Source organism: Gymnoscopelus braueri (assembly GCF_963280865.1).
Source record: "Gymnoscopelus braueri genome assembly, chromosome: 6".
Taxonomy (NCBI): domain Eukaryota; kingdom Metazoa; phylum Chordata; class Actinopteri; order Myctophiformes; family Myctophidae; genus Gymnoscopelus; species Gymnoscopelus braueri.
The window spans coordinates 21,666,251-21,683,653 of NC_137607.1; the positions used below are offsets into that span (position 1 = coordinate 21,666,251).

At 40.6% G+C, this 17,403-nt stretch overlaps 1 protein-coding gene and 1 long non-coding RNA gene across 2 annotated transcripts in view; one reads left to right on the forward strand and one right to left on the reverse strand.

The window, feature by feature from the left end:
* LOC308086459 (interleukin-31 receptor subunit alpha-like) overlaps positions 1-14,210 on the forward strand; it is an 18,472-nt gene extending 4,262 nt beyond the window's left edge. Inside the window, exons 3-13 of the mRNA XM_080429986.1 lie at positions 998-1,176; positions 1,682-1,842; positions 3,158-3,347; positions 4,736-4,818; positions 4,993-5,218; positions 5,746-5,934; positions 6,473-6,571; positions 7,571-7,714; positions 8,614-8,751; positions 9,154-9,247; positions 11,407-14,210. Of these exons, the coding sequence (XP_080286112.1) occupies positions 998-1,176; positions 1,682-1,842; positions 3,158-3,347; positions 4,736-4,818; positions 4,993-5,218; positions 5,746-5,934; positions 6,473-6,571; positions 7,571-7,714; positions 8,614-8,751; positions 9,154-9,247; positions 11,407-11,524 (1,621 nt within the window). The 3' untranslated portion in view covers positions 11,525-14,210. The remainder of the gene's footprint in view (positions 1-997; positions 1,177-1,681; positions 1,843-3,157; positions 3,348-4,735; positions 4,819-4,992; positions 5,219-5,745; positions 5,935-6,472; positions 6,572-7,570; positions 7,715-8,613; positions 8,752-9,153; positions 9,248-11,406) is intronic.
* LOC308087115 lies at positions 13,359-15,087 on the reverse strand. Its single transcript, XR_013933280.1, has 2 exons — positions 14,199-15,087; positions 13,359-13,663 (listed from the first exon to the last, which is right to left on the reverse strand). It is a non-coding gene; the product is annotated as an uncharacterized lncRNA (long non-coding RNA).
* Between the last annotated feature and the right edge of the window lie 2,316 nt (positions 15,088-17,403).

Here is a 17,403-nt window from a genome sequence, read left to right on the forward strand (position 1 = left end):
TTTTAATAGTAACATCGTGTCAAAAATAATTTCATCCTAATATCATCTTTAAAATAGTAAGAATTAGTGGATTCATGTCCAAACCAGAAAGAAAAAAGTATCCAAGGGTAGCATATTGGCTCAGAGCTTCTGCCTGAAGACCAAAAGCCAAATATCTCTCCCAGCCAAGGGGAAATTCCCCTTTAGGCTCAGTGGTATAGGGCTAAAATACATCTCTGATTTGCTTTTACATTATGAACCCTCAAGAATTCTCTGTTCCTCTGGTTCTATCTACTAACTGCTCTCAGTCCCCTTGTGAGGCAGTGTTAAGTTATTATAAATGGTAAATGGTGCATTTATATAGCACTTTTATACAAAGCGCTTTACATAGATTGTGCATTGTATTCACCCATTCACACACACATTCATACACCGATGGCGGAGGAAACCATGCAAGGCACCAACCTGCTCATGGGGAGCAATTAGGGGTTCAGTCTTGCTCAAGGACACTTCGACACTAAAGGTCCTTACACACCGGGGCGATTTTTTTCATGTGAATAATACGTTTTTTTTAAACCTTATAAAGTCAATGCAAGCTTCCACATCAGTTTCGCGGAGCGAAAAAAGCGTATTTTAATTATTCGGAACGAGTCCGAATTTTGCGTATATTCGCATAATCGCCGGTGTGTAACCGCCTTAACTCTGGGGGAGCCCAGGATCGCACTGGGAACCCTGCGGTTCCCATCCGGCCACTCTGCCCCTGAGCCACTGCCGCCCCATGTCAAACATTATGATCTGAAGCTTGCACCAACTCTGACTACTTTTAAGTCCATGTTCGTCTATGTTCTCCACTGTTTTTATTTAACATTTCAGCTTACACCTGGTTCTTTCTGCTATACAAATTTGTATTACATACACTTGCCTTGTCTTTGACTGAGTGATGTTTGTGTTCCCATCCAGGTGGTTACACATGCATGCTTAGCATTGCTTACTGTATGTACCCATTTGAATGTTTCAGGTATGGGCTCCCCACCAATCCTGCCTGCCATCGCGGCTTCAATTGTACAAAGGTGGCTCAGACACACTGCTCCGGGGAGATGCAAAGTCCTTACCGCCTGTACAACTTCACAGTAGTGGCCTATAGCTCTGGAGGAACAACCAGTCCACTCACCCTCTCTGTCAACGCAATGGATGCTGGTACGGCATTAAAAACACAGATTTAATGATTAATGAAGGGTTTTATTCCACATGCCATTCGGTAGACACGCATTTATCCAAAGTGTAAAAGTGCCTTCTGATATCCTGACTGGATACATTCCAATGCCTCCAGTCAGAACTGGAGTACCAGTTTGGGCAATACTCACTGTTTGCTGGTGCTAGTGTCTATCCTTATAGCAACTTACAGATACCCTTAATGCACAGTTTCTGACAAAAGGGTCAACTGGTGACATATATAATGACTGTACATTTTCAACATTTTGGGGGAACAATAAAGAAATGTGTATAATTCATTATATATCATCTAATTTGAACAGGTACAAATACTGATAAAGTTACAATTACAGTTAACTTAATATCAGATAACCCTTTTTTGATTTCCAGCAGCTTAGTCATTTATTCATATATCTGACATTCACAGACAATCCTATTGTTTATAGTCATCCATACAGTATATTCACCTTTCTTCTCCATCTTTCAACAGTGAAGCTGCGTATGCCAGTCCTGACTGATCTGAGACCAATTAAAGACAAACCCGGTTGTCTGGAGTTGCTGTGGCACAAGCCTGAACATTTTGCTTTAACCAATGACATGATCTGTTCTGGCTCTTTGAACTATGAGCTACAATATAGCACAGCTGATCAGGTGTGGAAACATACTAACACTCATAGTATTTTCACAAATCATGCACTCCACAAATATGTTATAGTGTTCACCCTGGCTGGAACAGGCATGTAGGCATAGTTGAGGAGGTGGAGGATCTGTGCCCAGGTTGTTGTGTCTGTGAGTATACTAAACTATGCTATTGTCCCACCAATATAATCCAACTCCACTATGCACATAAAAGTAGGAATGTTGTATACATATGCAGTATATTGTACGCTATATTTGAAATGATCTAAGCAGACTTCATTTTTTCTTATAACTGATACAAGTTTTAGCCCCGCTGGGCTCGGGCTGTAAGAATGAAAATGTCAGTCAGTCTGTTGATCCATAACCAACACTTGGTCCCAAACAAGGTATTTCGAAAACTGCTGACTGGTAACCCCATGGCCTTAAGTGCAATCTTTAGGCCAAAATATCCACTTGCATGCAAGGTATATCTATCTAATGGACACATTGCCACGAGATTTGCTCAGTGTATCCATGCTCCCCGGAGGATGAACACCATTTGATTGACCCTATGGCCTTATCGTCTAGCACCACCCTCAGGCCAAAAGGTCAACTTTTACCACATATCTTAATCTAGTTGGAAGACATAGCCAGACAATCAGAGATCTATACCTACTGATATGTCTGGGGACATCTAAATTCAATGAATGGGCTCCGCTAGAAAATCGGCAAGAACTGCGGCTGACAAACCTACTGTACGCACACTGCTTTAAAAATCTTGATACAGTCCCAATGTGAAGGACTAACCTAAAGTCTTGGTTCTGCGATGGTTCCATTCATTGAATTCAGATGTCCCCATCCCAGATGTATCAGCCCTACTGTAATAATCTAGGTGACCTGATTTAGGCCTTTCCCTTTATTTCCCATTCAAGCTTTTGCTATTGTTTACAATATGTATTAATGCTTCAGTGAATATCTAAAATACATCCCCGATTCTGGCTCTAATATAAGGAATTCTGATGGCAATTACCCCTTAAGATTCAGCATCTCGTTTTCTCATTTAGTTTTTGTTATTGATGCTGGCACTCACCAAAATTCTAAGCCTTCTGACGAGATGTGCGAGTGGGTCCCCTGATTAAAGGCATCCAACATGGTACCATAAGCCTTTTGGAAAGGGCCCTTAACAGCACTAAAATTAAATGTAAAAACTAAAAGGATGCAAGGTCATCCATCCCTTCCCATTCGATACTTGCGCTGTAAAAACCTGGGTGTTAATTTAACTCTCTGGGAGTGCAAAGATTGACCTGTAAGGATTTGACGGTGTGCCCTCACTCTATTTCTCCTATAGCCTGAGGTCCAGACAGTGTCTGGTCAACCGCCTCAGAAGTGTTCCGTGAGTGTTACTCAGCCTCTCCGTCTCGAAGCTCTGTGTTCTCGCAGTCCATTCACTCAGTACACAGTCAGACTGCGCCAGCGCTGCAACAGCAGTATCTGGAGCGACTGGAGCCACCAGCTGTTGGGCTGCACAGGGATTGCAGGTGAGTGCTGGTAGTGTGTGTGTGTGTGTGTGTGTGTGTGTGTGTGTGTGTGTGTGTGTGTGTGTGTGTGTGTGTGTGTGTGTGTGTGTGTGTGTGTGTGTGTGTGTGTGTGTGTGTGTGTGTGTGTGTGTGTGTGTGTGTGTGTGTGTGTGTGTGTGTGTGTGTGTGTGTGTGTGTTTAAAGGATGTGTTTTTTTCTACAGTTACTTCCTCTTGGTGCATGACTTTGAGTATACAAATTGTTACTATCTGCAGAACTTGCCACTAAACCATCCTATTCACATTCTTCCACTGAAGGTGGGGAGATTCTGAGTACTCCTCTGACTCCGCTGGCTGTGTGATATCACTTTGTCACCGATCCCTTGAACCTGTCATGGTCAGCTGGACCAAATTCGAACCATCAATTAGTTTATTTAAATTATCTGCATGATATCAACAAGTAGAAAAACAGGTCATGAATAAAACAAAATAAAAATAATTGAAAAATAGTCATCTTTAATTCGCTGTAATTCTCAAAATCATTGATCAAATGTTGTTTGTTCAGTTACTTTTGGATTTCTTCTCCAAAATATATAACAGAACATGACATTAAACAACCGTCATTCCAATGAATTGGTGTTAAGGGTTGCAGTAACGTTTTGTTTTTCTTTCAGCCAGCAGAGAGAGAGAGAGAGAGAGAGAGAGAGAGAGAGAGAGAGAGAGAGAGAGAGAGAGAGAGAGAGAGAGAGAGAGAGAGAGAGAGAGAGAGAGAGAGAGAGAGAGAGAGAGAGAGAGAGAGAGAGAGAGGATATTAGTTTTGTGTCTGACTCATTGGTCATAGGAAAATTAAGGCCTGGAACAGATCAGTTCCTGTTTTGCAGATAAAAGTGACCCTTGTGGCATTCAGAGAGGGACATACTGTACTGTCGGAACATGCTGTCACTAGTGGGACACAAAGTTCATCAGACTTGAATAGTGTCCTCAAAATATACAGACTATTGTAAGATCTCACTTCGGCCACTTCCAAGTTAAAATATTTCACAATTAGACAAAAACATTAATAATGCTTTTTGGATTTTCACTAGCTACTGATTTCATTCCACTAAATTCTTTCCTTGATTAATCCTGTAGTTGTTGTAGTGTAGCTATGCCTATCACCGTGGACTATGGATGCTTTCTTGTGGTCATGAATCATCCACCCTGTCATACACTTAGCAAAAGTATTAACATTCTCAACTACTAACGGTTTCCACCTTATAGCGAAACAACTGTTTGGATTCCATTTTGGATCAAGAGTATGAATATTGAATGATGTTTTTCTGCAACTTGTATGTTTGTTGTTATGCTGTTTTTGAGAGACTAGGTTAATAAAAGAAAAGTGTATTTGTGTATCGTTTCACATGACTCCAGCCCCCACCACTGCCCCACAACTCTGGCGAACAATACAACCCACAGACGCCACTCACCAGAGACAAGTGACTCTACTGTGGAAGGTGAGAAAAATATTGGAAAATGTTGCTTGGCTGACTAGACAAAACACAACAATTTTGCCTCATTTGCGGGTGTGCTACCTTTATTAAGTTCTTATTCTAGTCCTTTGATCATACCAAGTGACCAAAGTCTAATCTCTGTGTTAATTTCCTCATTGATGTTTATTTCCCATCTAGCCTCCCCTCAAGAGTCAGGCAGCTTGTACAAGCCTGTGGTTTAATGTGTCTTGCTTCTCTGAGGGATCCAACAATGTATTGAATGCTGGAAAGTGCCTGAATGTGACAGAAACGTTCTGTCATCTGACTCTGCCTATGCAACGCTCTTCCTGCTCCCTGACCATGACCAATTCAATTGGTTCCTCCCCCCCGGCCTGGTTTAAGCTCCCAGCTCCCACTGATTCAGGTTTGCCCAGCGAGGTCTCACTGAGGAAGTTTTGAATCTCTATGTAACTTAATATCACAGCTTATTTATATTATTATTTATTTTATTTTGTATTAATGTTATATATATTTTTTATTTACAATTAATTTAGCAATTAAGTGATGATCATCTAACCAAGATCACAGGGTTAGAGGAAGGGTCTCTCAGAACACATTGCTTTGATCTAAAACACTACTGTTTTTATCAGCTGAGCTGTGAAACAAGCTATTATAATGAGTTTGTCTTTCTCTGTTGATGGGGCAGTTTTTGTTTTGCAAAATATGTTTATTGATTTTAAGACACATACAAAATATAAACTTGATGGGGTAGTTTGATGGTTGAGTGTCGCTGCATCTTAGCTCGGCTGACAGTATTTTTTCACTCCATATCCAGATCTAAAGCGGGCAGTGGCTAAACACACAAGTACAGTTTCAGTAAAGTAGGTCAAAATATAGTTTTACCAGCTATGTGTGTCAATTGTATAGTATTACCTTTATTTTCTCTTTCAGTGTTGGGAAATGTGCAAAAGGTCAGTGTGACAGCGTTGAATGACACCTGCCTCGAATTCAGATGGTCGGCACACCGATATCCCTCAAATACTGGCTTCCTAGTGGAGTGGATGTCAGCATTGGAAACAGATGATAATAATATACAATGGGAGAGACTCAGCAGTGAGGCCAGGAGCATCAACATTAATGGCAAGCTAACGGTTTACTCTTTTTTTTAAATCAGATGATGCCAGGGGCTTATTAACCATGATGAGTGACTTAAAGGGGCATATGTCAATTAATTTACATAATGTATAGGCTAAATGAATTATTCATATTCATACAGAGAAACCTTTTCAATATTGCCTCAGCCAGAAACAACAGAGATCAGTTTCCCTTTCCTCTTATCTGTGGCTCCACACTGATACACTGATCCTTGTTGAATTACTTAAAAACTGCAAGGCTTCTGCTAAACTTTCTGTGCTGGATCCTATAACGTTTACAAAATATAGTACTCCTTTCGACATAAAAGTTCAGACAAAGTTTATCTAAGGCCTAACTCCAGTCGAGCATGTAATGGCTGCTTAACATCTTGGCGTCAGAAATGTTAGTGTCTGGGTTTTGACTATGTTTTTGTGGGGAGAGAATTGTAAATGTTGCTGATTGGAGGCTGTAGGCTATAAGAACACAACAGTGGAATTATTAGAATGTCACTTGACAAATAAAATGCTTCTCACTGTCATTCCAGATTTGCTGCCAGAAGTGTGCTATAATGTGAACGTAATGCCAGAATTTGGCAATGAGAGTGGTGAGGCCAGAACTATACAAGCATACGCCAAACAAGGAGGTAACTTTTCTAATTATGATCAATAGGCCCCAAAATGTCCTCCAAGGTTTAGTGTGCAGAAATTATATATAATAAAATGTCTACACAAGCTAGGCAAGGCAGGCAAAGTGTATTTGTAGTGCAATTCAACAACAAGGCAATTCAAACGGCATTTTGTTCCAAAAATGTGTTTTTCTAAATTAGACCTGCTGGTGGCGCTACAACAGGCCAATGTGAGAAGGGTGGTATTTCTTCCTCGGCCTAGTGGGAATGTACGTGTGAAATTTCACGGAAATCGCAAGCTGTGTGTATACTTTGAGGCTTTTTGTTCAAAACGGACCAATCCTGCAAACTTTGGAAGCCAACCTTAGGCAATGAGGATGGAATATGGGAAATCAGACAGATCCGTGTTGATCACATGACTATAGTGATACTGTGTACCGATTTGCTTGACGTTTGGAAAAATGTTTTAGGAGTAATGTAAAAAAAATGGGTTTTGCACAAATCGGCCTCCTGGTGGCGCTATAACAGGCCCATGTGAAAGATTTGGGGCAGAGGTTCTGAATTGGCATCCAGGGAGTGTGTGTGCGTGAGTTTCGGAGCGATCGGGCCAACGGTGCCGGAGATTAGCTGGTGACAGACGGACACACACACACACACACACACACACACACGGACACACGGACGGACGGACAGGGGGTAAAACATACTCTCTCGCCATGCCTTCGGCCTGGCGGAGACAATAATATTAATGTTTTAAAACAACAAGGTTGAAACACAAGAGAGGCACAAGTAGGCCTAATAGTAAAAAGAAATCTACATCAACAATGAATATATGAATTAATACAATTCTATCAACAATGACAATATGAAAGAATATACACAGTCTAACAGTTATTCTTAAGGAGCTTATACTGAAACAATATTATTTCTACCTCCCTTACGCTACATTATTTTGTCATGGTTATTGTTCTATCTCACCTTCCCTCTTCCTCCTTTCCCCCCTTTCTGGCCCTCCAGTGCCCTCTACTGGCCCAAAGGTGAGGGTAAAGGAGCAGAGCAGTAGTGCAGTTGTCCTTGAGTGGGAGCCTGTACCTCTAAAAGAGCAACATGGCTTCATCACCCAATACAGTGTCTACTGTGTGAAGGAGGACAACACAACACGTAAGTACAGAATAACATAACAAAAACACGCTGGAACACACGTATGCATGTACATGTCTGTGGTGCTAAGTGACTGTTATCATGTTTTGATTATTACAAAGAATTAGCTTTCTTTTATTTCCGTAGTTGGTGTGGGAGGCTGATATATAGTTGAAACTGTATTTGTATGTAGCCCCACCTGTGTGCAAAGTTAAACCTCTTCAAAATCTAGAATGATGTTACTGTTCTTTTACCAGACAAATTTATGGTCATTCAAGTTTCTTTACCCATGTTCATCTTTTGGAATCAGGTATCTTTTGCAATTTGGCTTTAAAAACAGATGAAAGAAAAACACATTTTGTGATTAAATTAATGCTGCTAGATAACAGTAATAGGGTAGTGGTGTGTATACTGTGTTGTGTGACATTGAAGTGACATCAAAGCAGGTGGAAGGGCATTTTATTTAAAGATTCCATACAATTTCACAAGACATGCTTACAACTTTACAGTCTTAACCACTTAAACTATATAATATACTTAATTGACCGGTGTCCCCCAAGGCTCTATACTTGGTCCCCTTCTTTTTTCCCTCCACACCAAATCTCTTTGCTGAAAGTAGTCAATCTACAAGCTAATAAATCTGCTATTTTTGCAGAATGTTTGCCTATTATGACATGCCTAGGATAGGGATACTAGGGTTCATGTGCTTAAACATAAGCCCTATTCATTTCATCCGAACATTTAAGTCCAGTTCAGCTAGAATCTGTAACGAATGTTTCACATCTCTCCACACGCTGGATTTCAAAACTGTGGGTACATTAGGTGGACATAATGTTCTGCTGTGTTCACCACTTGAAGTGTGCAGGGAAACCCATATGGTTTCAAAACTCCATAATAATGTGTGTTGCTGTTGGGTGCAGATGAGGTGCGCACCCTGGTGCCACCCATTAAGCTGCACTGTGGTGTGACTGGTCTGTCTGGAGTCCATACGATCTATGTGACGGCTCACACTGTGGCAGGAGAGGGACAAGCCGGGCCGTCACTCTTGGTCACTGTTGGTAAGTAGCAACACAGTGATATATCTGAACTTAACCCATTAAGACTTGAGACCGATTCTATAAATGCCTTCTAAATCAGTAGTTCTCAAACGTTTTCGTAATTCAAAATGATTCAAGATTTTTCAAAAATATAAAAATTTAGCAGATGCACAAGCTCGTAGCGTGGCACGAAGTGACACGCTACGAGCTTGTATATCTGCTATTTTTGAATAGCCAATGCTAAAATCTAAAATGACACAGATGCTTTCCCGGTCTTAATGGGTAATAGCAAATATACACGCTGTATTGTTAGCTATTTCAAACAAGGATTACAATGTGTGTGTGTGTGTGTGCGTGTGCTTGTGCGTGTGCGTGTGCGTGTGCGTGTGCGTGTGCGTGTGCGTGTGTGTTTGCGTTTGACAGAAGATGATTATTCAGACGGAACCATCATATTTTGTGTCATCCCTGTTGTGTTCACGCTGTTGGGCCTCTTGACCATACTTTGTTTCAGACAGAGGTAAGAGAATGTCATTTACAGCATTTTGAGAGTCCGCACACCAAGCATGATCTGTAATATCAGTGCAGAGCTGCAGACACTGTATTTTATTGTATTTGTTGCTGTTGAACCAAGTAATGTTTGTTGGGCATTCAAATTATTCTTCAGCAGTGCCCTGCTTCTCATCAATACAGTCAAACACTAATTTACACCTGGAAGCTGTTGGCCATTGTGCAGGTTGACTGGAGGATTAAGTGTTTTACATGCTGTACCATAGTACCTACTGATAATGCACAGAGTTTCATATCACACATGATACAAGGACAATAAACCCTCACACGGTGGACATTTTGTTCTTACATCATACTCAGGGTGGGGTTTATGGTCAATAGGACAGTCAGCCTGATCTCCAGAGATATACGTATGTATGCACGGATCGAGTGCACTTCATTCCGTGGATAGTCGCCTAGAAACCCCGAAATTGCGTGCATATGTACGGCGAGTCCCACGATGGGCGTAACCAGTCGCAACCCGGAAAAACCCGGAAGCAGAGCAGTCCCCACAACAAAATTTACGATTCTGTGCCTATCGGTACATAACTCAAACGGCGCTGAGTAGGCACAGGCGAACGTCACACCGTTCAGGACGGCAACTCGGTCGCCTTAGCTCCCTCGGTGGTCCTTCACGGGGTGACAGTTCGCCTGTGACTGCGCGCCTCCGAAATGGTTTTGTCACAAAGGGAGCGCCGTACATATGCACGCAATTTCGGGGTTTCGAGGCGACTATCCACGGAATGAAGTGCACTCGATCCGTGCATACATACGTAGTTCTCTGGCGATCGGGTTGGGACAGTGCAAAGTCACAGCACAAGCTATATTGTGCCATGGCCAATAGAGTTTATCATGTCATTTGAGCAATGTGGCATGCAGTATGGTTGCATCCATACAGCTGCAATACTCCAATTTTATATGAGGAAGTTATACCACACACAATGAGAATGAGATGCATGAGATACATGAATGGTTATGAAGAACCTACATTACATTCCTGTGGTTGGAAATGTTCATATTGTGCAAAATCTTTTGTACAGACATCACCCAAACATTGATTGAAAAACCTGGACTGATGGTGTGGCTGATATAGCTCTATTTCTTTCTAATGCCACTGTCCTAAAATGCATAACATAGGGTGACATGGTATACTGATCGAGAAAAGGAGTCCAGGCTGTGTGAACTTGACCAGGCCAGTTTGAACTGCCAATGTCCTCCTATCTTATCTGGCCTCCTGCTCTGCAGGGCAGGTTTTGCGGGAGGATTAGGACCAGACGGATACAAGTGCAATATTGAATGTATATGCTACTACCCTCAGTGTACACAATTCAGCAACTGCATTATTATTTATTTTCCCATATCAGCCTCTATACATACAGTATCTTCTTCTATCTTTATCTTTACCTTTATATTTTTGTTAACGGTCCATGTAAATATTTAGGGGTTCAAGACCAAAGGGCTGAAACCAGACTGTAAATAATGGTTCAAACCTAAAAAAAGTTTCTCTCAGCCTGAACTCATCATAAAGTATATAGGATACGTTTACTTTGTCTACCCATTTCTATAAGGCCATACCAGCAGATTGGTTGTGTACAACTTGAAGAAGAATCTTGGGGTATGAATAAAGGTAGAAATATAGAGTCTGCTCTCTGCACAATGGATCATGCTCCCAAACTGTATTTAATTAGTTACCACCAAAAAAAAAACACTAATTAAATACACATTGGGAGCATGGCCCAGTGTGCAGATATTAAATGTGTTCTTATGTCCAGGATTTTATCTTTGGATATGTGTGCTTTGTGAACTTTTTGCTATGATTAAAAGCCTTTATATTTAGAAAAAAACTGAAAATCTAGTTGGAGGCAACTGCATATTTTGTTTGCAGCAAGGAATGCTAACAACACTAGAAATCTGTTATTATGATAGTGAAAGGCAAACGTTACAACAAAGTTTAAAATTACTAACTACAGTTAGGGTACCTAAACAACAGTAGAGATGTCTCTAGAAATATAGCTTGCAGTTAGTGATGCCTGTTGTTTTAATTGATAATTATCTGAAGAACAAAGGTATCAACATTTTAGTGTGTTTGGTGAAGCAAAACCATTAACTAAAATGTGTCTCTGTCCTCAGGATAAAACAAAACATCTGGCCGACTGTCCCTGACCCTGCATTAGGCAGCTTGTCTACCTGGATGTCTAACAACATTAAAGAACACGATTTTAGAAGACTGGAATATGGAGATTGTTAAAACTACCTACAGACCCACCACTGCAGAGACTTGGCCAAAGTGGCTAAACCCACTATTTGGGGATTTAGCATGGCGCAAGGGGCGTTCCCGTGGAAAAGTTGCTATCTTCCGACACCAGCCTTATCCCTAAAAGACCTGTCCTACCCGTTACATTATGCATAGGTGTGGTTTGGGCGTCACATTAATAAAACCAATCACCATGCCAGATGCCATTGCCTTTAAGACAAGACTGCGCAAGCCATTATCCCCAGTGCAATCTTACGCTCTCTCCCTCTCTGCCCATGGAAGACCGACGTTGCCTTGGAATAAAATTATATTTGATACACAGAATTATCACTCACACATTGCTGCGCACGGCCCGACATGTCCATTGCAGGCGCGCGCTCTACCAAACGAATTTGGCATAGCGGGTGGTTTTAGAATCCGCTATGCGCTTTCCCAAACGTGTATGGGCAAGATAGCAAGTTTAGGGATAACAACACACCCACGGGTACATCTCCCGGCGCAAATAACGGAGTTGGCATAATGTATAGCGGTTAGTGCGGCCGTAAGATGCCGTTTAGGGACAGCGTCAGCTGCCTTTTGCGTAATTCACGGGTAGCGGGTAGTGCCAAGGGGTAAGGTAGCACGGAAAATAGGGGCCGAAGGGTTTAAATCCCCCAGCAGTGTCGGGGCTATGTTCGCAGGAAGCCTATGGGGAGGGAGAACTCTGTCAATGCACTGGAGACTCCTACTGGTTGGCTTGATTTAAGTACTTTATTGATTGAAGTACTTTATTTAGAAAGACATGGAAAAAGTACATGGAAGTACAGTTAACAATACAAGGTCATGGCCAGGGTGCCTGTTCAGTGGCTGGGGAACTAGGAGCTTGGAGGTATAGCGTTTTCCTCTCCCTGTGAAACGCATCTAACATTTGTTTATGTGACCAGTACATGCTAAATAGTGTACCTGATTATTATGTTTTTCTAATGGTTAGAATAACATAATGCAGGTATTTACCTTGGGCTAGAATCTAACCAAGTAGTCTTCTGGGTTCTGTGAGTTCATTGAGAAATGAAAATGAAACTAAATGTGAGCCCGTAAATCCACATGGCTTGCAAAGTCCTTTGCCCGAGGGCAGCTCATTTTGTATTTGTGAACCTTCACTACTGTCCTGTATATAGCCAGGTACAAGAGGCCAGTGTTTGACTTGCTCAGTGAGTAATCCATGATGTCATACCAATATACAGCTCCAAAGAGAGAGAGAGAGAGAGAGAGAGAAGGAATTGGAATAGATGGAAGGAAAGGGAAGCTGTGACAGTTTCCATAGTTTACAGTGAGATTTTCTGTGCATCAAGACACAGTTCCTGGTTCAGAATTCATAACACTGCTTGAAATAAAGCTCATATTGTTCATAATGTAATGCTTATACAAACATTATATGAATCCAACGACTGTCCCATTCATTGTCCATGGAGCGGCTCCAGGTTATACAGCTTTACAGCATCACAGACTGCAATATTAATTGCTTTCTAGCTTTGGCAGGAAGTTGGTCATGTTCACAAATACTGTAATGAGCTGTCCGTGGCTAAAATAATGTCATATGTGAATTCTTCATTGAATGGTCCCCATTGTTAATGCTTCTTCACTGATTTCTTGATAGCACACATTTCAGTAGCAGCGTATGGACAAATTCATAATTTGAACATAAACTACATAGTTGTTCCATTACTGAACACATAAATAATTGTACAAAATAATCTTAAATCCACTGATGGAATTATTTTTACTATTGTGAAAGAGATGAAAATCCATGGCAGTTTGACATACATTCAAAATATGCCTTGATTCTAGATTTTCTGAACAGAGGCACAATTTCATTTTTTCTTTAAAGTAGAAGAAATCAATCAGTACACATAATTATGTGATGTATGCACCATTGTGTGGCTTGACTTGACTGGCTTGAATTACTGTCAGGTTAATCAGGTTTGGATCTTTAAGAGGATTTGTGTTTGCATCTGAACAAGAGAAAGCTGAAATGTTTTGTTTTATTGGTGACAATATGATTATAAACGTGGGATAAGAAAGATGGATGGACTAGAGTAGCAACTGTTCTCCCTCTTTTCAATTTATAATAGGACAAAGGAAATTAATGTAATACTACACCGGCGTAGATTATACAGCTTGTACATAAATTGCATCACATTAAAGGTAGGGTAAGTGATTTGCAATTATTCAAATAATTGCAAAATGGGTCTATGTTATGATAGTGCTCGTTACTATAGAGTGTCCTGTCCATATAAGGAGTCTCCATGTCTCTCCAGCTCTTTATAAAACAGAAAATGCATTTTCGTTTCAGTTTCAGTTTCATTTAAAATTTTATCCAATCAGGATAGAGAACTCAATCAGGATATAGATTAAACAAGTGAAATTGGAAGTGATGACACTAAGAAATGAGCAGGCAAAACTGGAACTGGAACACTATAAAAATTAAGCTTAAAAAGTGATACTTTCTCCTGATTGGCTGAGATTTTGACACCTACCGGAAAATGTATTTTTTGTTTATTATAGAGCTGGAGAGACATGGAGACTCCTGTTACTGAACAAACACTCTATAGCAATGATTACTATCAGAATATAGTGCTTTAACCTTTAAAAAAAATACTTTTTGTTTTAACCCAAAAATATCACTTACCCTACCTTTAAGTCTGAAATGTGTATAAAGTGTAATGCTGAGGCTGGAATCTTTATTCATGTAAATATATGTAAATCCTGTAAATATATAGATGAATATTGGAAATAACATAGCGGATAGACTATACCTAATTCTTACGATTAAGGTATTCTGTAAGATTAGGTCTCTGTTCTTAGACTTTATTGGTACTAGACTGGCAGCTATTGTGTTGAAGGGGTTGTTGGATCAGCTAGGAAATCACAGGAGTGCTAACACGTAACTGGTTTACTATGGGGCTACATGTACTACAATATATAAGTGTTTTAAGTATTAATGATGCTGTATTGCATTGGTTCTCAGAGTGTGGTCCTGACCCCTGGAGGTCCCCGAAACCCACCGTAAAACTACCAGCAAAATGAGGAACAGTTTAAACTTATGCCCTATAAAAAATCAAAAGTAGCTCACAATGCATCGCAATGCAACGCGTTGTGAGCAGATCAGCCTTTTTAGAAGAATGTTGACAAATGTTGACACATTTTCTCTTATGGGGCCCCTGGGTACAAAATATTTTCCGATGGCCGTATGCGGCCAAATACATATATCAATCTGGGGGTCCTTGACATGAAAATGTTTGAGAACCACTGTTGTATTGTATTGGAATGAGACTTGAAAGCTGTCTCTGATGGGGGTGATTCCCCCGCTCCTGTTCATCTGTATGATCTTGTAGGCATCCCCTTTCTTCTTCTCTTTTTTTTGTCACTGTTTGATTTGTTGGTTCAACTGTGTGTATGATGATACTGTCTTTGATGGGGATGTGATATCCCGCTATGTTTGTTTAATGCACAACATAGCCTTCCCCTTTGAAACAGCTTGGTCTGTTTTGTACTTGTTTGTATACCAGAAAGTTCAATAAAGATATTGATCATAAATAAAACAGAAATCTTGTAAGCTCATTGGGGCGGGGTAGTGGGGTGCAGTGTTTTATTATTTACAGAGTTGCTGGAAAGTTTATGAACGCTTTAGCATTTTCAGACTAAATACCATGCATACATTTTGAAATATGGCAGGTAGTCTTTATCTATAAATAAGTTGAAGTTGTCTTTGTGCATGTCTGTCTTTTTTTTTTAAATCTTTTATGCACACCCTTCCTGTTGGACTGAAAATTTGCATAGTGACTTGCAAATGATCAGGGGAAGTTCATGGGCAGGTCAAAACCATGGCTGCATAAATGCCATGCCCCCCCCTAAAACATCATGCACACCCCTCTAAAACAGCATTCCCACACCCCAGATCGGACTGGACTGAAAATGTGCTTAGCGCTGTGTTATGGTCCAAGGAAGGTGAAAAGCAGGTCAAAACCTAGGCCATGCCCCCCTGAAACACTATGGACGCCCCTTTAAAACAGCCCGCACGTGCCCAGGTCAGACTGGGCTGAAATTGTGCATAGCGGTGTGTTAGGATCTGGGCAAGGTCATGGCTAGCCCAAAATCCAGGCAATGGCCCCAAACGCCATGCCAAGTCCATGCCAAAACCCAGCCCCCATGCCTTAAAATGCAACACCCACATAAAATAGCCCAAATATGGCATGCCATAGAGGAGTGGTTCTCAACCTTTTCAGGCCGCAACCCGCCAAAATAATCATATTTGAGTTGAGGCATTACATTTAGTTTGACTCGGTTCCATAGATAAATATTGTGAAAATAGCCGATCTACAAGCTCACAACACCTCGCGTTGAGAGGCGTTGTGAGCTTGTACATCTGCTATTTTCACAATTTCTGCCTCTTTCCTTTATTATTTGACAATTTGGCCAAGTTTTTATAGTATAGTTTGTTAATTACTTTTGATGCAGTAATGGTCTTTTTTAATTTATCATGGCATGCCCAGGTCATTCGCAACTTTTCTATCGACCTCATCCTATTCTCCACAACCATCATAGATCATATTAGGTTATATTTCACCCCTTATATTCTGCCCAAGAATTATGATCTATCATCTATATCTACAGTATGTATGTAGCCTCAACTTCCAGTCACCCTGCTTCACTCATGATCAGCTCTATGTTGGATGTTCCTGCAGTAGAAATGATGACAATCTGTAAATGCTCTCTCCAGATGGCAAGACCACCAACATTCTCAATGCAGAAGTTTCAAGTAAATAACTTCATTATATTATTTGGGACATCTGTAAGTCAGTAAATCTGCATTTACAAACACAAGGGAGACATGCTGTACATTCTTCACTAGCCACAATGGAAACTGTACTGCTTCATTCGCGTACATGTGTGATATTTCATTTGCTGAAGGATCAATAATATATTTATTATAACACCAGTATAACAAGATGTTGAAATAAAACAGTGAAGGCCCCCAAGCAATTACCATACCAGATTTCCATTTTCATTTAGAATGTAAACTCTTAAATGCAATTATGACACACACACACACACACACACACACACACACACACACACACACACACACACACACACACACACACACACACACACACACACACACACACACACACACACACACACACACACACACACAGAAGAAAAATCATTCTAGTCTGAAATAAGCTTTTTATTGCTATAAACAACCAGAAGGGGGCAATGACTTCTCACTTTTAAATGTATTCTGTGTCAGGAGTGAAATGTCCTATACTGATGTACTATTATATTAAGGTAATAAGGTAGCTATATTTTCTGTGCTATATGCATAGCCTACTACTACCACCAGATATTCTGGCAGCTGTTGTTTGTGTTGATTACACTTCCCTGCTGTGTCCTTATTCGTGCTGTGACCTTTTGTATAACTATAATCCAATTATAGGTAACTTTTTTTCTTCAATGTTTGTAGGCAAAATCTGTGCAGAATGACAAATCACACTTAAGAGACATAACATTGAGTTAAGGGATAGCCAAATAATCTATATCATGCTGATGCTGAAGCAGCCGGATCCTGGCAGCCTGAGGCACTGCACTTTTGGTTTGGAGTCATGCTGGTGTTAAGTCATGCTAATTCTACAGTCCCAGCAGGACTTGTAAAAGTATTTTTGCTTGTGCAAGGCTAGAAGTTTTGTCCTCCCTGTAGTTTTAATGTATCTACAGTTGGGCCCATGGTGATCACCTCTTTGTGCACTCACTCTACTGCAGAGTTCAGATTAATGTCTGTAATGGTACTTTAATGTAATGTCTGTAATTTAGACCCTGTTTAGTTTTATTAG